General features: G+C 44.6%; 2 protein-coding genes and 1 long non-coding RNA gene across 4 annotated transcripts; 1 reads left to right on the top strand and 2 right to left on the bottom strand.

The window, feature by feature from the left end:
- Positions 1-525: 525 nt before the first annotated feature.
- Positions 526-15,325, bottom strand: BCO2 (beta-carotene oxygenase 2). Of its 2 annotated transcripts, XM_014884686.2 has the most exons (13): positions 14,670-14,857; positions 13,795-13,887; positions 10,482-10,686; positions 8,888-9,099; positions 7,862-7,977; positions 6,404-6,506; positions 5,196-5,324; positions 4,900-5,060; positions 4,192-4,359; positions 2,249-2,386; positions 1,896-2,078; positions 1,468-1,578; positions 526-1,188 (listed from the first exon to the last, which is right to left on the bottom strand). In XM_014884686.2, the coding sequence occupies exons 1-13, from the start codon at positions 14,776-14,778 to the stop codon at positions 1,075-1,077; spliced, it is 1,842 nt and encodes a 613-aa protein (XP_014740172.2). In that variant the 5' UTR covers positions 14,779-14,857; the 3' UTR covers positions 526-1,074. The 2 variants fall into 2 exon arrangements, with proteins under 2 accessions (XP_014740172.2, XP_088033988.1); XM_088177862.1 differs by lacking the exon at positions 13,795-13,887 and having other exon boundaries at positions 14,670-15,325.
- Positions 14,206-23,410, top strand: LOC148221370 (uncharacterized). Its single transcript, XR_015808196.1, has 4 exons — positions 14,206-14,709; positions 16,390-16,523; positions 18,593-18,670; positions 21,569-23,410. It is a non-coding gene; the product is annotated as an uncharacterized LOC148221370 (long non-coding RNA).
- Positions 18,504-20,490, bottom strand: TEX12 (testis expressed 12). The gene is made up of 4 exons (XM_014884626.2): positions 20,485-20,490; positions 19,870-19,975; positions 19,727-19,778; positions 18,504-19,457 (listed from the first exon to the last, which is right to left on the bottom strand). Exons 1-4 carry the CDS (start codon positions 20,488-20,490, stop codon positions 19,313-19,315), a joined length of 309 nt encoding a protein of 102 aa, XP_014740112.2. The 3' UTR covers positions 18,504-19,312.
- Positions 23,411-23,421: the final 11 nt, after the last annotated feature.

Here is a 23,421-nt window from a genome sequence, read left to right as displayed (position 1 = left end):
GACAATGACCAGAGGCAGCAGCAGAGGAGGCTGCAGGGCAGGGCTGGCACGGCACCAACGGGGGCTGTTTGCCATCTAGTGGCTCGGACCAGCTCTGGCTGAGCCTCCTCTGCCTCCCCCAGAGCCCGAGGGTAAAATCCTTTTTCTTTTCCCAAGACCTGTGAGGGAGGTGAAGGAAGGCCAGAGGAGGTAAAGCCCCAAGGGTGACAGGGCTCGTTTATTACTCAAGGAAATGATTCAAATAATTCCTCAGGCTTGTGACAATGAAGAAATTGAAGTCTTCACTTTTCATCCATGCACCTAACACCCCAGAGCTCAGCAGCCTGGGTGACACAGGGGGCTGGAGTTTGTTCTGCTCTGCTTTACCCCAAAGAGATGCCGAGGCCATAGTGGAGCCCTCTGTGTTTCCTACTGGTGTTTCCTACTGGTTGAACTGGGAGGAAGGCAAGAACTATCAGCCAGCAGAGCTGTGTCCTGCTCTGGAGATGTTCCCCACATCGACAAGACTGTGTGAGGGCAAGGAAAGAAAGGAAAAAGTTCCCAAGGTTTTATTGGAGGGCACTGCTATGGTACAAAAAAAGCACACACAACTTCTGTGAGTGTCTGCATCTACCCCCTGGAGTCCCCTGAAGGCAGCCTTGATGCAGTGAAGGGATTTCCTCCCCTTCACTGGCCCCACCTGTCACCTGTTGGGTTTTACTCCTCTCTTTTGCTTTACATATTCCAGCCAAAGCGTTGATGGTCTCTTCCCCTCAGAGCACATTGCTGCCAAAGGAAGGGTTCATCACCTCAGATTCCATTTTCTCCCTTGCAAGCCTCACCCTGGCGTCCTTTGTGAACTGCTGCTACAGCTGGTCTAGCAAGATAGTGGCAAAAATGTAGATAAAACAGTGGGCTGTGGGTGCGAAGGGGCTTCTGCCTTCCTTGGCTGCATTTTGTTAGGAATTCAGGAGGTAACGGTGGAGAAAAAGCAGCTCCTTCGTCCCAGAAGTGAGGGGAAGGTGGGGGGTGAAAGCAGCAGCTTTCACCTGAGCCTGGCTCGGCCCTGAGTCCCAGGAGGTGCCCGGGAGTTCCTCAGTGGGCACTGAAGATGCCGTGGAACCCGTAAGGCATTGGCACCCCGACTTCTGCTCGCCCCAGCTCCCGGAAGGTCTCTGCATCCAGCACGAGCAGGAAATCACTTTGGTTCTGCAGGAGGAGGACAAAGGCACAGTGAGTGGCCAGGCTGAGCTTCTTTCCACCGGGTTTGCACACAAAGGCACAGAGCAGGAGCCACGGAGCCCAAAGCACTGAGACTCACGGGTTCCATTGGGAAACTCCAACATTCTGAGCAGAACTCCTGCTTGCACTGCCTGTGCTTGGCCATGGCAGAGCACACACTCTGGGAAGCCTCAAACTCCTCAGCTTTGAGGTTTAAAAAGTGAATTAATGCTGTGTGACTTTGACAAATGACTGCCAGCAAGTTACCTCAGTGGGGGAGACCACCACAGACAAGATGACTCCGCTGTCCTCTGCCGTGGCATTAGGCACTGGCACAAACACAGGCTCTGATGGGTAGGATCCCTCCTCCTTCCAAATCTAGGAACATAAGGATGAGTTTCAGGGACATATGGATGAGTTTCATTTCATTAATACTTGCCTACTGCAGTGAGCAGAGTTACAAGTGCTCCCCACAAATGCACCTCTGTGCTCCAAGAAGCTTGGAGTTCAACCTTTTAATTAATTTTTTTTTTCCATTCCAGGAGTGTGATGGTGCCATCCTCTCCTGTTTGGTTCATAAGGTGCCATGTGAAATTGGGAATCTCATCCCAGAGCCACGTGGGCAAAGCCCTAAAGCCCCCAGCAAATGACACACCTTCAAATCCAGTTCAGTGGACGAGCTGACTTCACCTCACCTTGAAATTCTTGGTCTCCACATCAACCTTGATCAAGGAATCTCCCACCAGGTGCCCGAATCCACAGCCATAGAAGTAGCGGTACCTCCTGCCATTGTACCCCCTGTAATTGATCTGGGGGAACTCCAGGCCCCCAACCTTCTCAAAGCCCTCAGGGTGGAGATTTTCATGTGTGCACCAGACCTGGGAGAAATGTGCAGAAATCACAGCAGGGTTGGTTCAGCTTGCACAGGGCAGGAGAGCTGACTGGTCCAAGCAACCAGTGGTTAAAGCTCTGAGGCACAGGGCAGGGGCTGCTGCATAAATGCATTTATGGTTTGGTTTGGTTTGGTTTAGTTTGGTTTGATACACACCTTGCCATCTGCACCTTTCACAGCCTTTGCCTGGCTATAAGGCAGTGGGTTCAGGTTTTTCCCCACGGGTGTGTCTGAATCCAGGTCCAGAGGGAGAACAAAGCGGCGAGGGAAGGCTCTGGGAATGGAGGCATAGACCTGCCAGAGAGACAGAAAGTGTTGGTGATGGAGACAGGACACACATTTCAGCCTAAATGCACTTTTGGGGAACAATTCAGAAGTTTTAGACACCCCTGAATTCTTGTTCTTCTTTTCCTTACGTGTTTGACCAACTTCTGGTAAGGTAAAGCACACAATGGAAAGAAGAAGTTCCCTGCACGTTCCAGTAATTTACAGCAGAAACCAAAACCACAAGAATTAAAAGGGCCAGCACTGCTCTCACAGTAATTGATGCTGAGCTGGGTATGCACATCAGCCCATTACCTCCAAAGCCAATCCAGTGGGACAGACACTGCACTCTTTTTAGTTAGAACAGGTTTATGTTGCTTTACATCACTCCGTGGAGAAGCAGGAGAGCTCTGTGCCTTCAGTGCCTGAGGTTACCCTGCAGAATTCCCCCTTCCATGCCCAGGTACACTTGGATTCATGGGTGGAAGTCCAGGGGAATGGTGATGGATTTACTTGGGGAGCAAAGTGCAGCCCCCAGTGTGGCAGACACTCAGCACATTGAGAGGGATAATTCCACTTAATAATAATAATTCCACTTAATAATTGAGTTCTGCTCAAGCCAAGTTTTTAACCTGTCATATTCTCATATAAATAAAACAGATAAGGACCCTATTTTGGTGTCTTTCAGTTACTTCAATCTGCAATTCTTCAGTTCAGTTGTGAAACTTCACTTTAATCTCATGTGTTAATCCTGAAACCCTGTTTTCAAAACTTTTCTTGGTTCACGTAACCAGAGGAACTCTGCCAGACAAAATACTCTGCCAGGGTTAATGAGCAAATAAATCTGGGGAAAGAAGACAAGTCATGCCCAGACACTCCTGAGGCTTTTGGTGGAGTGAAGGCTGAGATTCTGTTGTGAAATTACTCCTCTGTGTGTGTGGGGGGGTAAAGTGTGCTGGTGATGCCACTTGTCACTTGTGCTGGAAACACAGCCCCAGTGATGACACGACTTCAGCCACATCAAATTCCACCTGGGCTGTGCTCAGAGAAGGACCAAAAAAAAAAAGCTGGGATTAACACTCTGCTGTACTTGAATATGTTCCTAAAACGCCTGAGAAAAGCCCAGAAGAAATGGCAGAAGAAAGCAGAAGCCCATGGGACACAGCTTTGCTCCTTCAGGTCAGAGCTGAGTTGGTTCAGACAGCTCAGGACACAGACAGAGGAAGTGCAGCCCTGTCTGGACATGCAGCAGCCCCCCCCAGCACACTGGGTCTCCAACAAACACATCTGCAGGGCCAGAAACTGAAAGCACCACTTTTCCCATGTGTGACCTATGCAAAATAATGCCCCTCACACTGAAATGGGGCTTTTCACAGAGCTGGACACAATAAACAATTTATTCGAACGTGCTGTTCTGGGTGACTGTGGGGAAAAGTGCAGGGGTTTCTGTGGTATTTTTGTTTCTGTGATTTTCATAAAAACTGCTCCTTTTCTGAAGCAATGCCTTAAAGAACGGGGTTCCTTTTTCTTTTTCCATTTAGAAGTCATGCCACAACTTATTTTGCATAATTTCTTGGGGGAAAATTGTATTACACAATGATGAGGAAAATGAATGTCATCAAAACCAAGGTTTTAAAACAGAAATAAATTTTGTGTCACAGAATGGATCTCTGTGTCACACATAGAGCTTGAAGAGTTTTAAGGGCATGCTCCATGGAGAGAGAGCATCAAGAGCTGATAATTCCAGTTTTTATGGAGTTGTGGTTGTGTTGCTCTCCACTCTGAGCTCTGCTGTAGAAAAGCAGGTGCTGGGGAAGCAAAGGCAGGGATCTCACCTGGTCCAGCCCCTCCCCACTCCTCCTCATGTTCTGCAGGGTGTACAGGGCCAGGCTGGTGCCCTCGTCCTGGCAGCACAGGTCCAGCACCACGCAGCCCCGCTCCTCGAAGGCGTTGATTTGGTGGAAGGTCACGAAGGGCTTGGAGCACCACGGCCCTGGCAGCACCTGCAGGGAGCAGGGGACAGCCTCAGCTCCTCGTCACAGCTCCCAGCCTGGCCTCCAACACCTCCAGCATCCTCTCTCCCCCAAATTTCAACCCTTCTCATTCCTGGGGGTTTGCCCTCTGTCCCTGTGCTACCACAAAAGGGCTGCTTTAAACCAGTAAGGAGCAGAAGAAAACTCAAACTATCAAGCAGCCCCTTGCTGTGCATCTTTCCCAGGTTCTGACCTTTTTATACCCTGGGACCTGCATTGCATTTCATTTCATTTCATTTCATTTCATTTCATTTCATCTCATCTCATCCCTGTGCTGAAGTCTCGTGAACTCCAAACTGTTTCTTTCTGCCTGTCCTTTTAGGGCTGGCAAAGAAATGAATGAATAGAGAGGGAAATGCATGAAGAAATCCCATTTTTAGCCAATCTACACCCATACGTTAAAGTCTTCATTGCAGTAGCTCCTGGATTGGTTCTTAAACTCCCCATGGTTGCTACTTTTGGGATCTAAAGTCCCAGATTAGCTGCTGCAGGGGCCCAAGACCCCCTCACCTGCCCAGTGTGCTTGTTGACCACATGGAAATAGGTATTGTGCTGGGGCTCCCAGCTTATCCCATCAAAAATGGCTTTCCCACGGAGCTTGGAGGTGATGATCTTCAACAGGTTCATCCTGAGGGGCTGCTCGATGAAAATGATGTAGTTTTCAGTCATTCCTGAGGAGAGAAGGAAGGAAGGAAGGAATGCCACCCAAATACGAGGCAAGAAAACATCCGAGGGGCAGAGAGAACTGCACAGCCCTTTCTGCATCCCATTTCCCCAAAGTGCCTGGGTTTGGGCTGGCCTCTTACCAAAGCTGTGGTAGTAGGATGGCTTTGCCCTGTCCATGGGAGGGATGGAGCACAGCACTTTGGCTCCTTCCAACGTGTCCCCGTGGCCTGACTCCTGTGGGGGGACCCTGATGATGTTGTAGCTGGATCCTGGAAAGGGGAAAAGGTGTTCAAACCAAACTCGGGCTCTGCTCCTTCCTGTTCCCCAGGAATGCTTGGAAACACCTCTGCTAAACGGAGCAGAAACCCAACAGGCAGTAAAATATTCTACAGAGCATTTCTCTACCAAAAAGAAAAACAAAAACAAAAAAAAAAAAAAGGAAGCTTGAAAGGATCTTCTCAGTCTGGGAGAATTCCAGCTCTGCCTGCAGTGCTCTCCTATAATAACAGGGGCAGGATGAAAACCAAGCTCACAGGAAATGAAAACTTTGAGCCTTGGTGATGCTCATTCAATAAATCTGAGCATATGAGCAGGAAATGATGGCACTTTTGAATATTAGTAAGAATCTGGAGTTTGGTGTGTCCAGCTGAAAAAAGCATGTGGTACAGAGCTGGACTTTGTGAGGCCAAAAGGAAATGAAAGCAGCAAGAATGAAAAATGGTCATAACTGGGAAAATGTGGAGCTGGCCTGAGGGATCACAATAAAGGGCAGAGGTCTCTGGAAAAGGAGGATTTCACACAGCTGACAGGGACTGAGAGCTCTGAGCAGCCATGTGGATGGAACAGGATCCTATCAAGATGCTCAGAGTTCTGGGAAGAAGAAAAATATCCCATAAAATTCAGTTTTGCTGTAAGATAGTCGGGTGACCAGAATAAATTCAATCTTCTCTCCTGCAAAAACCCTTATGGTGCTCATCAAAACCCAATTATTGTAAGAGAAAAACATGTGACTAACTGTTAAATATCTTCAGATGAGGCTTCAGCAGTGGATGGGACTTTAAAAAAATAATTCTCCTGCTTTCCAGCAAAGCTTGGGAGAGGAAGAGAAGAATCTGCTGGATATTCACAGGCCAAAGTCAGAAGCATCTAAAATTAAATCCTGAGAGGAAGCAGCTTTATGGGACAGACTGCCACTGACATTTTGACTCTGAAACTGCAATTTCCAGTCTCTCTGGGTGTTCCTTCAGCAGCTGCTCCTTGAAGCAGCTGAGGTGGGAGGTATCCTGTACACTTCGGCCAAAAAAAAAAATTCCTGCCCAAAAAAGCAGCCTGGCCACGCCCACCTCACCGTGCTTCCCGTAGGAATTGCCCATGTTGTAGGTTGTCCCATCAGCCTCGTAGTGGGGATGAGCTGTGGCCCCATTCACTGCAATGAACTTGCTCCAGTCCACCTGCAAATGCCAAAAGATTTTCAGTCAGTGCAGAATTCTCCAAAGAGTGGGATTTGTGGAAGTCTGAGGAAGAAGAGCAAGTTTTATTCGTTATTAATAATGTGGGGTCTGGAATGAAGCCTTCATTCTGCCTGCAGTACTCCTGAAATCCTTGGAAATGAGGATATTTCTCTATGAGTAAAGCAGGACTAAGAGCAGCAGACTTTTCTTGGAAGGCACAGATGTTCCTCATGGAACAAGTGCTGGCACAGTGGGAATGTTGCCCATAATAAGCACAGGTGTGAAGGGACAGTCACTGCCCCAAAAAATCACCAAGAGTTTTGTCCCTGGAAGCTCAGGAAACCAGGTCCTGTTAAGGCATCTCAAACTGGAGAGTTTAAATGTGAAATCATCCCTTCCATTTCTTCACTTAATCAAAAAAATAGCAGTCTGCATCTAAAAAAAACTGCTTGAGGGGATTTTTTCTTTTTTTCATTTTATGACAAGATGGTTCAACAGAGCTGAACCTAAAATTCCCCACGTGTCTTTTCATGACTGCATTCTGGTTTACAAACAGACCAGCTGGCAAATCAGCCAGGATACCTCTGTGGCTGTTCATACTGTTCATTCCTGACTCACTACTCATCCTGCAGGGAGGGACTCCTGGAGTGCCTCCATCCCGACCCGAGGGATGCTCTGAGCTGGCATTTTTTGGTGTCAAGGAGGCCCAGCAGTAAATACTGATTTAGGAAGGGCAGAATCCTCCTCACAGCTCACAGCTGTCCAGCCCAAATCCCTTGTGAGGGCGCAGGCGGGGGGGACACGTAGCTCATGCTGTCCTGTCACATGTCACCGTCTGTCACGTCCAGCCATGCTCCGGGAGAGGATGCAGGGAAAAACTCCTCTGATGTTTTGCTCATTTTCTAGCAAGGGGGAGAAAACCAAGTGGCAGCTGAACCATCCCTTTGCAGCAGAGGGTTTGATCAAGGGCAGCTTTGGAGTGTGCAAAGCTTGAGGTGTAAAAAAAGCAGATAAAGGGAAATGATAGGAAAGCCAAGCACCAGGAAAAGGCAGATGTGAGATCAGCCATGACCACTTTGTCTTGTGCACAGGAAAAGGTTGTTTCCTGTTCTGCTGAGAGGTGCAGACAAGCCCAGGCAAGCAGGGAGAGCAGAAATGCCAGCTGTGCCCAGCTGGGCAGTGCCTGCACCTCCACCCCTGAGAGCTGCCCTGCTGCTGCCCAGCCTCTTCAGGGGCTCACCACAGAGATGTCTGCTGGTCCAGACAAATCCTTTGGAATTGGAGCTCCCCTTGATCCAGCAAGGTGTGGATCTCTTCCATGTGTACCCCAGCCCCCTCACCCCACCTGCCCACACCTTTTCCTTCGTTTCCAGCGTCTCTGGGTCCACCTTGTGCATGAAGACAGTCTCGTTGCTGACGTAATAATCCCCTTTGTACAGCACGTAGTTCACATTGGAGTTATCACTGGGCTCTGAAAGAGAAATCCCGGAGTTGTGCACAGCTCTGTGCAGCTCATGTCACATTATGGCAAGTTAGACGTGTGTAAACAAATAAACCCATTTGCAGTGACATTAATCCCTGTGTGACTGATTGGAAATACCTCATTAATCTACAAAGGGAAACTGTCTGTGCAGCTGAAGCTGGGTTAAAGGGACAAGGACGGGATGGAATCACTGCTGGAGCTGGGAAAGGCAGGTGGGGAGTGTGTTAAAGGAGCTGGGGTGGGGATTTGGGGGGTGTCACCATGAGTGAAGGTGTGAGCACCTCGGGAGAGGAGAGGTGACAGGGCAGGAGGGAGAGGAGAAGCAGAGGATGGTCACAGCAAGAGCACCCAGCTGTGAACTGCAGCCCTGCACTGGTTTTAGTGGGGAACACTTTGCTTGCATTTAAGCCTCTTTCTTCCCTGACGTACACAGAATCCTAAAGGTACTGGAACTTCCATTCCTGTGCAGCACCATCCCTCACCCTACCCAATAATCTCCTGCCCCTTAGTCCAGGAAGGGAGGGATTAGCCCACTTACCCTACAAGCTTAGCAAGGCAAGGTGTTCTAAGGGCAAAGCTGTGTCTCAGGTAGAACACCAGGGTGTAATGCTCATTATCAGCACTGCACAGGATGTTCTCTCGGGGAAAGCTTTCTTTGGGAAATTTGCAAAAAGATCTGGAATTGAGCAAGCTGAAGTGGCATTAAACCATCACACTCTGCCTCTCCCAGCTGAGGCTGACACCAATTTGCATAATTTTGGCGCTTGGGTCATATTCTAAGAAAAAAACAGGCTCACACAAAAAGTCTGTCAGACTTCCTCACACCTCCCTTTGCACCAACCACAAGTTCCTCCAAGAAAATCTCAGCAGTTCTCATTTTTCACGGCAGCACTCTTACTCAGGGGCTCGAAGTGGGACAGGAAACGCCCAAAGAGGCTCTGGCAGGGGTCTGGCATGGCCAAGGTGCCAAACTCGGAGGCCACGATGCGGCTCTGCTGCCTGTTCCTCACGTAGGAGCTGCTCTGCAGGAACCTGCTCCTGTAGCTCACCCTGCCCTGGGCCACCTGGAACTGGTGCAGCAGGGCCATGCCATCAAACCAGTGGTTAAACCTTCCAGGAGAGAGCAGAAAGAGGTTAAGGAGAGTTGGGCATTGCACGGTGCTCAGGTTTAGGTTGATTGTTGTTTGTAAAAGCTGATTCTCAGATCTCCTGAATTGTTAACCAGGCACAGCTTTGTTTGGAAAACACCTGAATCAAAGAAAAGGAAAGGAGAGAGAAGAGAAGAGAAGAGAAGAGAAGAGAAGAGAAGAGAAGAGAAGAGAAGAGAAGAGAAGAGAAGAGAAGAGAAGAGAAGAGAAGAGAAGAGAAGAGAAGAGAAGAGAAGAGAAGAGAAGAGAAGAGAAGAGAAGAGAAGAGAAGAGAAGAGAAGAGAAGAGAAGAGAAGAGAAGAGTCAGCAAAACAAAACAAGGTAAAACACAACAAAATACAAAAAAACCAAACACAGCAAAAAACAAGAAAACACAGCAAAACACAAGTGTATTCGCAGCTGTGGGATGTGATGTCTGGAAATGCTGTGTGGAAGGTTTTTTGGGTAAAACACCCACTCCTGCACAGGGAGTAGAGTTTGTGCTGTACTGTACGCCAATATCAATGATTACATAAATAATTAAATATGTAATAATAAAGCAATTTAAAAAATAATATATTAAATTTATATAGTATAAATATAAAATATTTTCTTAATAGATTATTGCTATTAATATATAATAATATATTAGAATTTTTTTTAATATGTAAAAATAAATAAATAAACAAACAAATAAATAAATATAGAAATGATTACTGCAAACCCAGAGGCCTTTAGCTCTCTGCTTCTTGCAGGATGTTATTGTCTCCAAACCAAGGGATTTGTGAGACTCCCAGAACACCTGAGGGGACTCTGGAACTCTAACTCTGGGAATATGAGAAGGAGATCAGCCTTGGCCAGTTGCTGCCATCAGTTTCATTGTCAGTACCAGGATGGCACATCCCAAGCCACAGGGAGTAAATGTGCCTGGGAAGATTTGAATACATTCTTTGTAAAACTGGGTGGCTTTGCTTCCAAAGCAGCTCACACCATTTGGTGCAACCAGCTCTCCAAATTCCTGCCCTGGATTTCAGAGTGCTCAGGGATGGATTTTTTTGTTGAAGACAAAGGACCAAAGCTGAGGATGTTTTATTCCCCATCCCAGCACGGTGAGTGGCTCAGAGCCTCTCTGTGACTCAGTTTCTCCAGCCTGGGTGGCTTCACCACTCAGCTCCTCTTTGCAGGAAATGGGAGTTCCCAAATGAGGGAGCAACTGCTCTCAAAAGAGTGACATCGATATTTCTTCCTCCCTTTTCATGAAAAGAAACTAAACAATGCTCAAAATAGTGATGAGGGGAGCCCCTTTTAGGTTTAGGCAGAGTTTGGGGCAGAACCATTTAAAAATTCATTTTAAAGGAGACTTACTTGTCATTGCCAAACTCGAACTTGCCAGGGCCATTCCTCAGCAGATTTCCATTAATCCATTTGGGAATGTGTCCCTTGATCTTGGCTGGGATGGGCTCGGGGGTCTCCTCCACGCTCTGCACTAAGGGGGAGATGCATTGCAGCCCCCTGGGTCTGTGGCACAGGATTTGCTCCTTGGCTGGGCTGGGCAGGTAATTCTTGAAACCTGCAAAGGGAGCAGGGAGAACAAAAAGCAGGGAATTGAGATTATCACTGGAATAAAGTGACAAATGCCAGCTCTTGAGATTGGATGTCAGGGAGAAGAGAATTCAGCATCTGCAAGCAGCCAAGTTGTGATGGATACTCAAAGTAAATCCACAAAACCCACAGGGAGCCGAAAATCCTGTGGATTTTACTCTGCTCTAGTTAATCCACAAGAGCCACTAGTTCTGTAGCCCAAAGGAGGTAGGATCATAGAAAAGATGATACGTTTTCTTTTAATCAAAGTAATGAATATTTGATTTCATAAATAGCTGAGAAAAGAAAAAAAAAATAACTGCAATCCTAAAAAAAAATGGAAGAACACAAATGAAACCGAGCTGAAGTCCATTTACAGGACGAAACAGATTAACAAGTTTGATTTGGCAGGGAAATAAGCAGAGAAGGACAATTCTTGATGGAGCCCGGTTTGTCTGAACCCCTTCCCTTCCCAGTTCGTGCTGGAGAACAAAAGGCCCAGGAGAGCGTGAAGTGATCGGAATGTCGTGAGCTGCCAGTGATGTCAGTGATTGGCTCCCACAGCCTGGTTTGCAAAGCCTCATCAACACGAGGATTGTTTTAGCAATCCATTTAGCTGCAGAGGTGGATTTAGCCAGGGGTGCCTCCCTGGCCGGGCTGGCACCTGCCCATCCTGCCCGCTCTGCTGCTGAACCAGCCTGCGGCTGCTGAGCACTGAGGTGGGAGCAAAACTCCCATCAAAAAGGGCACATGGCAGGCAGAACTCCATCACCCGGGGCCGGTGCACACACCACACACTGAATGGAGTCCAGGCTGGTACTGAATTCACTCTGAATTTCTGTTCTTTCACCACTGCTTCTGGCCTACAGCCTTTAATCCAGGTGACCAAAGTGTAGCTGCTGACCAATTTCCCTCCTCCGCAATCCTTTACTCAACACCTCCAGAGGAAATTCATCATTTCAGCGAGAATATCTGCAAAAGAGCTGAGGTGGCAGGCAGGATTCTTCTGAGCTCGTTTCTCTCCACAAAAACGCCCACAGGTTGCATGTTTGGATTGCAGGAAGGTAAAATGCAAGATTCCAATCTAGCTCTCCAATCTGCCCATCCCCAAATCCTCCCTTAGATCTCGGAAGTGTTTGCAGAAGTGCAGATTTGGTTTAAGAAGGTGCAAAATATGCTCTGTGGAATGAGAGGAGCACATCTGTAAGGAGATATTTTGCATCCAAGCAGAAACAAAGCTGGCATGACTCAGGACAGCACCACATCCAAACTTCCTGGAGAACATGGTAAATGGAAATTTTGGAAAGATGCATTCCACAAAAGAGCCTGATCAGGGCTGGAAAAGACCTCCTGAGTCCACCCCTCCCAACTGCTGTCCCAGAAATTCTTACATAAGAACTTTTGTCTTAAAAATTATTATGTCTACAGGCATTTGTTCCCTCTTTGGATAACAGCTCCTTGTCTGGATGATCAGGAAATGCTTTGAATTAACCAAAAGATGTTATACTTGTTTTTCTGGCAGCTCTACTGTGTGGTTTTGGTAGTTTTTCCCTTCCTTGTGTTGTTTTTAGGGTGAAGAATCATATCACTTCCTAAGCTAAGTAAGCCAAGTTCTTTTTGTTGTCCTTGTCCTGTGAGAACCATTCACGTGATCATCTCAGTAATCCTTCTTGAAATCTGATCTAGTTAGAACTCATCTCCTTAGAATTCATTCCAAGGTATTCCCTACAAAGTGGACTTTCTATAGAACAGACTATAAACAACAAGAATACTTAAGGGAATGCCCCAAACCCAGGCTAGAGAGAGAGAAGGAAGCACAGGAAGAGAATGGAATCGTTTTTTCTTGTGGGCATCACTCGAGCTGAAAATCCTGGTAGAAATGAGTGCAACATGACAGCAAATCCAAACACCCAGATGAGCCAAAACAGAAACTTTCAGAAACAAGACAAGTCATTGCAGACAATTCTGAATAGCTAGGAGGAGGGAAGAAAAAAAAGTCCTACATATCTTCCCTCTTAAGCAAAAACAGATTTGAATTATGACTGTCATCTTTAACATATCTTTGACTTTATCTCTGAATGCACTGAGGATATGGAATGCAGAACACTGCCCCCCAACTCAATATTCTTGAGTAATTGCAAAAATTTGTTTCACCTTCAGGGGAAAGATCAGTCATAAATTAAAACTCTTTGCAACATCCGGCTCCCAAGAAGGGACCAATCTCTCTCTGAAGAAGGCAGAAGACAGATTGGTTTTTAATATTAAATGAGATGTAAATAAAATTACTCTCTCTGTTCTGGCCACACTCTGAGATGGAAGAACTTGAATCCACAATTAAAGCCCTACAGTCCCAGTGGGGGTCTCTGTGTGTGCTTGAATATCTGAAAATCAGCACCTGCCCCCTCAGAACCCTCATTTCTCCACCTTATTTTCCATCCTACCTCAGGCTTTTAAGAACAAGTTTAAGGTCTTCGACATGTCTGAGCAGAGGCAGTGCCAAACACGGAGCTGTAACTTTCCACCACTCTTTTCTGAGCAGAGCAGGCAACCACTGGGCGCCACTTTTTTCAACTCCCGTTTCCCTGCAGTGTGCCGAGATTTCACTGCCCAGCATTGATAATTTATTGCACTCACCATGAATCAGACATTAAATTGTATTTCAATACAGTGGATGAGACATGAAATCTGTAATGGTGGATGGCAGAATTGGGATCACATAGGAGAGGGAAAAGCCATTTTGATTTTAACCTACAACTTCAAACCCAAGGCTCAGGAACCACCTCTCCACGCACAGTCTAATTGTTTGACTCAGAAGGACATGCAGGATTAAGGACAAAAATAGAATTCTCATTATATTCGTCTAATAGAGAGAACGAGGCAAGAATTCAGTTTTCCCGGAGGATCATCCAAACTGTGAATAATCCTCTGCCACGGGCTGTATTTGTTCCCTATAAAACAGTCTGGCACAACACAGAAGCAAAGCAGTTTTCCCTGACCCCAGCCCGAACTGCAGCTGTGGATTTGTGCCTTCCAATCTTGCCCAGGGCTGGAGCCAGAGCTCCCGCAGGGATTTCCCAAGGGAAGGGACAGCACTTGCCTTGGGAGTGCCGGGAAGTGCCCGTGCTGGGCTCCTTGCTCCATGCAGCTGCTTGGTTCCCCATGGCCAGGGGCTCAGGCACCCAATTCCTCGCTAACAGCCGGAGGAGCAAAGAAAAACACAAAAGAAACGACAGAAAACACAGGGGAAAAAAATAAATGGAGAAAAAGAGCAGGAGAAGGCTCAAAGGGAGGAAAGGAGAAAGGGGACAGTGAACCCCGGTACATGAAATAGATGTTGATTGCCCAGCAGAAATAGAATCTACACTTTGGGGTCTTCTGGTGGCACAACAAGGCAGATTTGAGATTTTTTTTTTTTTTTTTTCAGCTCTTTGGATACCTCGGAAGCAATGCTTTGAATTTAAAGGACACAAAAACACTACCACCATCAAAAAGCAGGGATTCCCCTGAGGTCAGCCATGATGCTTACTGGTTCAAAATTTCTGAAAACAGGCAAGCACATAAACTAAACAAAGAAACGAAAAAAAACAACCAAAAAACAGCTCAAGCTGTGCAATGATGACACAAAGTGCGGGGTCGGGCTGTGATACAAAATCCTTTGGGGCAGTTCACTTGCACGTTCGGGTTAAAGCCCCGGCAAGGATGCGGCTCCAAGGAATCCTCTCCCTGCCCGCTTCCAGCTGGCTCCCTCGCACAGAGAATCTGCTGTGTGCTGCTTTTCCAGCTCTAGACCATCTGTATCTGCCCTAATCCTCGCGTCTGCCGTTTATCTATTCAACAAATTACGGACATTTTTCGCCATCTAACAAAGCCTTCAAATCGCTCAGTCGCGAATTCCCGACAATCGGAATTGTGCGAGCAGCAGCCCCTTTGCGAGGGGATGGGATGGAAGGGATCGTTTTTAACGCGTTTTACCTGGAATGAATTGCATCAGAGAGCAGAGGAAACGCAGCAGGTGAGCGAGCAGGAGGCTGGCGGCGGACAAAAGGATTTTGGCGAACATATTCCGGCGGGCAGAAGGCATGGGCTGGGAGCGGCCGGGCGGAGGTAGCGGTGCCAGGGCAGCGAGCAGGGCAGGAGGCAGCGATGGTCGGGAGAGGTGAGCGCTGCCTCTCATCATCCTTTCACAATAAGAGCCGAGCCCGCAGCAGCGCCGTGCCCGCCGTGCCCGCGGGATCCGGGCGGCTCCTGCCGCCAAAGCCTCCGTGCACCTGGCACAGGTGAGCTGAGACTGCCGGGGCACTGCGCGCCTGGGGAAAGGCTCCGTGCAGCGCTCGGTGCTGGCCGCAATAGGATGGATGGGTGAGGATGGGATGTGGATGTGTGTGTCAGAGCAGCCAGACTTCCAGCTAATGCCTTCGAAAATTCCCGTCGCCTCCCCTTCGCGTTCTCCTCCCAAAAATACTTGCCATGCAAAAGTTGTGTTTCAAAACCTGGCGAGCTATTTTGCACCTGAATGAATCTCGGGGTTTCGGGAATACTTCGGTGGCCACGCCGAAGCCAGCAGGATGGTCCGCGCTCTGCTGAGCTGGACCTAGGGCAGACCCCTCCCTTCGGGATGCCAGGAGCGCTTTGGATTTGTGATGGAACATTTCTTCCATGTCACTAAGCAGCTCTTAAAAGCTGTGCCGTGCCTGCAGAGGGAGCAGGGCAGCAGGCACAGCACTCCAGGGACCCCATTCCACAGACACATTAATTCTCATCTGAAACCTGCTGCCAATTAAGCTGATTTCTTCCTGTCCTTCCTGCATTTCTAAAACTCCTCTCTCATTATGCCCTGCCTTGAGTTGGGCTTTCTCTCAACAAACCCAACCTTTTCCCACAGATATCTTTGCTGGTTTCCGGAAATCCTGATTTCCACTCAACCCTTCATCTTCTTCAGATTACAATGAATTTTTAATGTATGTTATTGATGCACTTGTGACTCCTAGTTTGCTGCTCTTTAAAAAATAGGTTATATCCTCTAAAACACGTTTTCTAAATCATTTGGGGTAATGTGGAATAAGCCAAGTTGGAAGGAGATCACTATACAATACCCCATAGGCTGATCTATGAGGGGGAATAAGAGTATTCATTGACTTTTTAACTTACTTGTTTGCTGATTGCTCTTATTTTCTATATTATCATACAATGGTGTCAATGACCTTACACCAAACTGTACCCACTTGTAATTTTTCCATATTAAGCCAGCTATTCTCATAAAGGATTTTTTTTTATTTTTTATTTATTGTTATCCAAGTCATAGTTAAGAAATTTCTGCCAGACTCTCTCCAGGATGGGATTTAGGCTGACTGAGCTATGGATCTTTGCCCTCCTTTTTTTCCTGGCTGTTTCCCTGATGGTGCAAAATGCCCACTCTGTTCTCTTCCAGTGCCACCTTCAAAGAAAATTCAAAGGTCAAACATTCTGCCATCAGCAAAATTGAATTTTGATTAGTTCTGGACAGAATGTCCTGAGCCTAAAACACCTCTATTCAATACTAGATTTGGTCTTCTTCTATTCTGACCTACATTTATGCTTAAAGGCAGTTTCATTTTAAGCAAACAGTCAAAATTAACCTTTCTCAGGAAAGAATTCTCATCACTGATTATCTAAACTCTCTGCATTATGTTTTTTTCCCATTTTTATCTTTTAGATAAGAGCAATGAGAGGAGGTGAGTTTTTCATGAATTACACTTTCCAGCCTGTGAAGAAGTTCACAGCAAGCTCAGAAATGCAAAGCTCGGTCAAGATCCCCTTGACTCTAAAAGGGTCGGGACTTCTTCTAAGGTGCTTCCAGATTTTAAATAAAAATCCATTTATATTCTGTTACTGATCTGTCATCTTAGACGTCCTTGTTAATTTATAGGCTGGAGCTTAAACGAGGAGGGGAGAAGCTTAAAAGAAAACGTAGTTACCAGCTGAGCTTTGCTGATCAGATTTAGCAGCTTTAAAGCCAATTAATTTTCTGTGCAGTAAAACTGGGAAGCGGATAGGGATGGGATGGGTGCCAGGGGGGTGCCAGGAGGAGCTCACACCTCAGGGAGGGCCTGAAGGAGCCTTCAGTGTCAGATCCGAAGGGAAAACTTTTGCTTCTCCCAATGAAATCCATCAGAGGGGCCATCAGCAGCATCAGTCACAGGGTGGATGAGTTGTAGTCAAACAGCAAAGTGATAAACTTTTATTTTTAATGGTTTGGAAAGAAAATAGTGTGTTATGACTGTGTCCATATATTAAAATACTGAGTGGAGCACTAAAGAGCAGCCAGCAGCAAAGTGCTCTGTATTTCAGCACAAGAATTATGGAAAGCTCCCTTTAAACAGGGAGAGATAAATGTATGATGAATATATTTCCATTGCTGAAATATTATTTAACTTCACAAGAGGAGAGGCTGGCTTATTTTCAATGGATGTTTCAAACTTTCTGAACTCACCATTTGAAGCCTAAACTCTATAAAATAGATATTTAATTAATTTTACTTATTTTATATATATATCTTCACTTATACTCATGCAGCAAAACCAGAAGCTGTGTTGCTCTGGTTTTAAATCTAAATCCAAATCTTTAAATATTCATATCTAAACATAAATATTTAATTAATTTTACTTAGTTTATTTATATATCTATATCTTCACCTATATTTGTGCAGCAAAACCAGCTGTGTTGCTCTTAGTAATTTAAAAAAATTAATAATTATAACTACACTGTTATAAGTTACTGTGGCCATACTCACTGACTTTACTTTCAATATCTTCTCAAATTCTTAATTCCCCTTATTATCCCAGAGATCTCAATCTATTAAATGTTATTAGTTGTAACGACAACCAATTGTATAAGAAATCACTAAAACCAAGAGTCATCATTCTGAAAATATATCTTGGATTGAAATGCAGTCCCTCATGGATTTAAAAAGTGGAGTTTTACTCATTTTTGTTGGATTTTATGAAGTTTTTAAATGGAGCAAACTGCTGCAACAGGAACACTCGATCCCCTAAGAGAAAAAACTTATGAAATGATTGTATCCCAAAATCTAAGTTCTGACATTTAATAACAGTTGGATATATTGGCCACATACACTAAATCAGGATAATCCAAATCCAGATGATCTAAAAAGGCTGCAAGATTTCTTCAAGCACAAACAGCTAAAATTCATTAACAGGCAGATGTTGCTCAGTCATTCAATCTGCGTAACTTTTCTTTATTATTCATAAATAACTGTGGTTAAATGTCTGAGTTCAGGCCCTTGGTGGATGTCATTATGAAACTCTGGGTTGTGTCATCACTTACAGACGGGATTTTACAAACACCCAGCACAACATTTTAGAAAATATCACTTCCTAAATCTTCTCCTTTTCTCCCATGTTTCTCTGTATAAACAGAGAAGCGTGAGAATATCAGGGACAAAACAGGAGGCTGCAAAATATGATGGCAGAGCAGTGGTGAGACTTTGGAAAGCCTTAGGATGTTAAAGATGCAGATAGGCACCTTATGGGATTTTCCAAAATTCCTAAGCGTGTAAGGCGCTTACACCATGCTTAGGCACTTTGAAAATCCTGCTAAGGACATATCTGCATCTTTAGGGATCTAAATCTCGCCCTACATGTCCAGTTCCTCTCATTCTTTGCTTTAAATCATGTCGCTGTGACACGTAGCACATTGGGCTTGGAGCTCAGGAAAGGGGGAAAGGAGGCTGGATTAGGTCTGAGAGGATTTAAAGAGGAAATCTGCACACTACTGGGGTAAAGATGGAAATATATCTTGTTTCCAGCACTTCTCTTTATTGCATAAGCCCCACGCGTTGTACAAGTGATGCTTTGTACATTGTGTTTCATTAATTTTTTTTTTTTTTTTTTAAACAGAGTCAAATGACAAGAAAGAAAAAGGGCTCAGTGTCCTCGGAAAAACTGAGTATCAGCAAACAGCACCCATGTAGCCAGGTAACAAAATAACACTGTAATTCTAGATCATGTTAACTTTATCTAGTTATTTATTGATATCAACAGCAAAGCTTTGATTATGGTTTATATCAACATGGCCTTGAAATCTAACACATATACCAGTATGACAATGCATTTGAAATTAAGATTTTACACTTTCTCAAAGTTCTTTATAGAACCCTCTTATTTCTACGCTGATCTTTTCAGCCTGTTTACATTCTAAGGCAAAATGGAAATAACATTGCAAGTGTATTCTACTAAGATTTTAGCACAAAAGTATTTTTTAAAGTTGAAATAAAAAAAAAAACCATAACCAGAAAATGGTTAACATTAAATAATCTGAGGTAATTTTCTACTTACATCATAAATTTCTCTTTCACAGAATTTATTTTTTTTGCTATGTTTAATGGGTTAACATGGCTTAATGTCTTAATCCCTTGAGTCACAGGATTTAAAACAGATATTCAGAACAGTTTTTACTAACTACACTATGTATCTAAACACTGAGGAGCTGCTTAACTTGTTGGAAGTTTCCCAAAACTGACAAATATTTATACAAAAAACAGACATCACAACACTCATCAGAGTTTGTGTTCATACACAAACACAACTTTGGCTCTGCATTTCTATAACAAACTCCATTTAGCTTTGCAGAGTGTTAGCAATGACAGTGAATCTCTGTTTCAGCATCTCCCTCTTCTGCTTTAAGTGGTTTTCTATGGCCTTGGCTTCTTTTAAGATCTGGTCAAGTTCCTGGACATAAGAAGAATCCAACGCTGTTCTTGTACTAAAGTGAAGAAATCCATAGGTAAAATGCCAACGTAATCAATGCTAATGTCATTTACTTTCTCACTACTTTCATGTTTTTCTTAAAAATGAGTTGTCTATCAATACCCAGTTTCTAAATTAATCCTCTGTTTTAATAAAAACCAGCATTTTTCTTTCAAGGTGTGTGTTTGACAGTTTTTAGTGTTAATTTCTCTAAACTGCAGCCACCCATCCATCTTATCTAGAGAATTTTAAAATTGCTGTGCAAATAGCAGAAAGTTTACTTGCCTTATAATGTTGGCATATTTTGATAACAAGTTAGTAATTTCTTTGCTCGTCTCTGTTAAGAAAAAAAATAATTTTATTTAAACATTTGGCTGAATCTCAACATGAAATTAGGTCATTCCATACTTACAGAATATTTACAGCACCATTTAAAACCTTTTCCAGTGGTTCAGTCTTGGAAAGGGACTGCGAGTCCTCAGAAGGAGCCAAGTCTGTTTTGTCAGACAACTGAGGATTTTCTGAAGCTTCAGTCTAACAGCAGAACAGATTAGGAAAAAATACAGGTTCTAGGATTTAAAAGAAGCTTTGCACAGAGTTTAGCTGAGAGAAAGAAGAGGTTTACAAAGATCTTGAGGGTGTTTTTGGAGGAAATGCAAGTGGGATCACAGCATCGTGAGCATCTTGGGGAGTGGGTGGCAAGTGCTAGATTGAGATCTCTGTACACATCCACATTTATTTAGATACACATGCACTTATTTATATCTATATACTGATATATGTAGTATATATGTAGATATATGAGATATATATATATATCAGTAAAAGCTGGTGGACTTCAGCTCGCTCTCAAGAAGTTCTACATAAATACATCCCAGTGCTTACTCAGTTTGGTTGGGCTTCAAGCCCTCTGAGAAACTGCACTTTCTCCTCACAAAAAAAAAGTCATTTCTGTTTCCCCAGAGCTCCCTGAAGTGCCGTGGATGTCTGTACTTTCAGAGGACATGGGATGGGGGGGTTCTCCGCCCCACAGCACCGCTCACCTCCATCGTTTTGTTTTTATTTCTGTCCTGATGCGCTGTTTGCGAGCCGCTCGCCGTGGCCGCCGCACGGAAAGCACGCGGTGTTTGCTGAGCGGTCACTGGGGCCACTGAGCGGCTGGGGACAAGGTTGGAATAAAAAAAAACCTCTCAAAGCTGCAGCTCCTTCCTCAAGGGGCTCTCCTTCCTCAAGGGGCTCTCCTTCCTCAAGGGGCTCTCCCTCCTCAAGGGGCTCTCCTCACGGGGCAGGCAGCGCCTCAAAGGGCCGGAGACGGCGGGGGAATGGCGGGGAGCCCCGGGCCGGCCTGAATTCCATATCCGAGGGGATTTATCCCTTCCTCATCCCCCTTTAACCATTCTTCATCCCCCTTTAACCCTTCCTCACCCCGCTTTAACCGTTCCTCACCCCCCCTTATCCTCTGTGATCCCCCCAGAGCCTGAGGGCACCGAGGGGTCCAGCACGGACCCCCGGCCTCCCCTTCAGGAGGGCGGGCAGGATGAGGGACCGCGCCCGTGGGGACAAGGGAAAATTGACAAGGGACGAGAAATAAGGGAATAAACAACAAAAGACAAGGGATAAGGGATGAGAAATAAGGGACCCCGGCTGCCCTGAGGGCTGGCAGCTCCCTACCCGCCAGGAGCGGCCCGCGGTGCCCCCTGAGGGCCCGGGCAGCGGCTCCGGCCGGGGCCGATCTGTTCATTCATTAATTAAAAATTCACACAGTTCCCCAAACGTTCCCCGTCAAATTTCACTTTCTTTGGAAGGCGTTTCATGTTGGATGGAGCTGCCTCAAAACGCGAGGCAGAAATGAGCGCAGTCGGAGACCGCGCCCTAAAATGAGTAACGCCACTGAAATGAGTAACAGATTAAAATGGGTAAATAACGCTGAAATGCATAACAATGCTGAAATGCATAAAAACACTAAAATTAACAACACTAAAATGAGTAATAACGCTAAAATGCTTAACACTGAAATGCATAAAAACACTAAAATGAGTGTGACACCACCACAACACACGATTGCAAAGACCATTTTTTTTTCCCTCTCTCTCTAAAGAATGAAGAATAAAACTCTGTTTTCTCGAGGTTGTGTTTCACTTCTGGGGACAATTTGGTGTCACCAAAAAGTGACGGAGTCACCGAGCAGCTCCTCTGCAAGAGGAACGAACAGGACTCAACAATTCAGGAGAAAATTTTTGGCATTCAAAGAGATTAAACAGCACAGCAAGTCATAAATCATGCTGTTGTTCACCACAGTGAAATAAATCATTGCAAGATCTGAATTTATGTTAATGTTATGCCTTATTGTGTAATTTACATTATGGTGTGCTATTTTACATATCTTATTATAAGTTATGGTATGTGGCATTACATAACATCTTGGGGGGTGTTTTCCCTTTAAAAAAAAAATAAATTTTCTCTCTATCTTCCATTTTGAAAAGAAGAAAGGACCTGAATCTCACATACATCATCCTAGTAGGAAATTAAAATACCAGCATGTGAAATCAAACTATTGAAAGAAGAAGAACTAAATACTTCCTCAAAATAGAAACAACTTTTACTAAGCTGCCATAGTCCACTTCATTTAATTATCAAATATTTCATAGATAATTATGTTATTAGCATTACTATCTAAACATTAAGAAACAGGACATGTTAGGAAAATGTCCTTAATGTGGTTACTTAATTGTGCCACCATTAATAGGTTTTATTAACAGACCACCTGAAGTAAAACAAATTAAACACCTGAATTTTCATTTCCATTATCTAATGGATATGATAGTTTATGAATAAAACTCAGACCAAAAATAACATTAAAAGAAAATTATCTAAAGGGATAGAGTTCACTCTTACTGGAGTTCCAACTCCTTTAAAATTTGAGCAAAATTATCTAAGCCATTACTCTAAAAGTAGTTGCAGTTCCTCTAAGATTGGAGATATTAAATTCCAGGAGAAATGAAAGTTTAAACTGTACCACAAAAGCTATTGTATGAGTTAGATCTGCTTCTGAAAAATGCAAATATTTGAACAACAGAGAAGGAAATGCCTTTTATTCAATGTGGTCAATGAACTAATTGAATTTTAAGGCTCAAAGGCTGACATGAAAGCTCAAATCTTTCTTTCTGATAGCTTTTTATGGAATATCAATAGGCCAAAAATATTAGTGCCAACAGCTAATACAAAGTAAATAACGATCTGAATGCATATTTAAACTTAATTGAAAAATTATTAGTACAGCATTAATTTTTGAAAAATATTTTTGGCTAAACCAGCCAAAATCCAGGGTTATTAGTAAGAGAGGCAGTGTTTTTATTTCAAATAAAGTTGAAAGATGAGCTTTTAACCTCAAAATCACCTCCTCATGTTTATCATGCAGATATTAAATCATTCCCTATGAACTTTGGGTGGTTTTTTTTACCTCCAAGAACAGCAAAGGGCATGTGAACAGCTGAGAGAATGCCCTGGGGACTTGGGTTTGGGTTTGGGTTTGATGTGCGGATTTGGGGCTTTTTTATCATCCTCACAACCTGCGGCTCTTCAATTTACCCACCGAGCCACAGGGCTGAGAGGCTGAACCAGCACTAGAAACAGCAAATCCAAGCATGGAGGTGTAACAAATTGGGAGATTATTCATTCCCGAGCTCGCTGCCTGTGGATGTGGTAAATGTAACTGAGACTGACAGTACTGCAGATTTAATCAACATATGCAGCTCGATAACGAGCCCTTGGCAAGGGCAAACAGAGCCCTGGAGATTGCAAGGAGATTGGATCAATTGTGGCTGAGGGGAAATAAGATTTTACTAAGCAGAAATGTAAAGTTTGCCTGCGTGATGTTTAACTAGAGGATTGTAGTAAAATATTACTCGCCTTCCTGAAATGGTATATAAGCACATGTAGCTCTCAGTAAAAACTGGATTCTGATCACCATGCAGTAATCC

The sequence above is a fragment of the Sturnus vulgaris genome, chromosome 23 (assembly GCF_052056855.1).
Source record: "Sturnus vulgaris isolate bStuVul1 chromosome 23, bStuVul1.hap1, whole genome shotgun sequence".
In the NCBI taxonomy this organism is placed as follows: domain Eukaryota; kingdom Metazoa; phylum Chordata; class Aves; order Passeriformes; family Sturnidae; genus Sturnus; species Sturnus vulgaris.
Note: the sequence above shows the minus strand (reverse complement) of the source record. Positions and strands in the feature narration are given on the sequence as shown.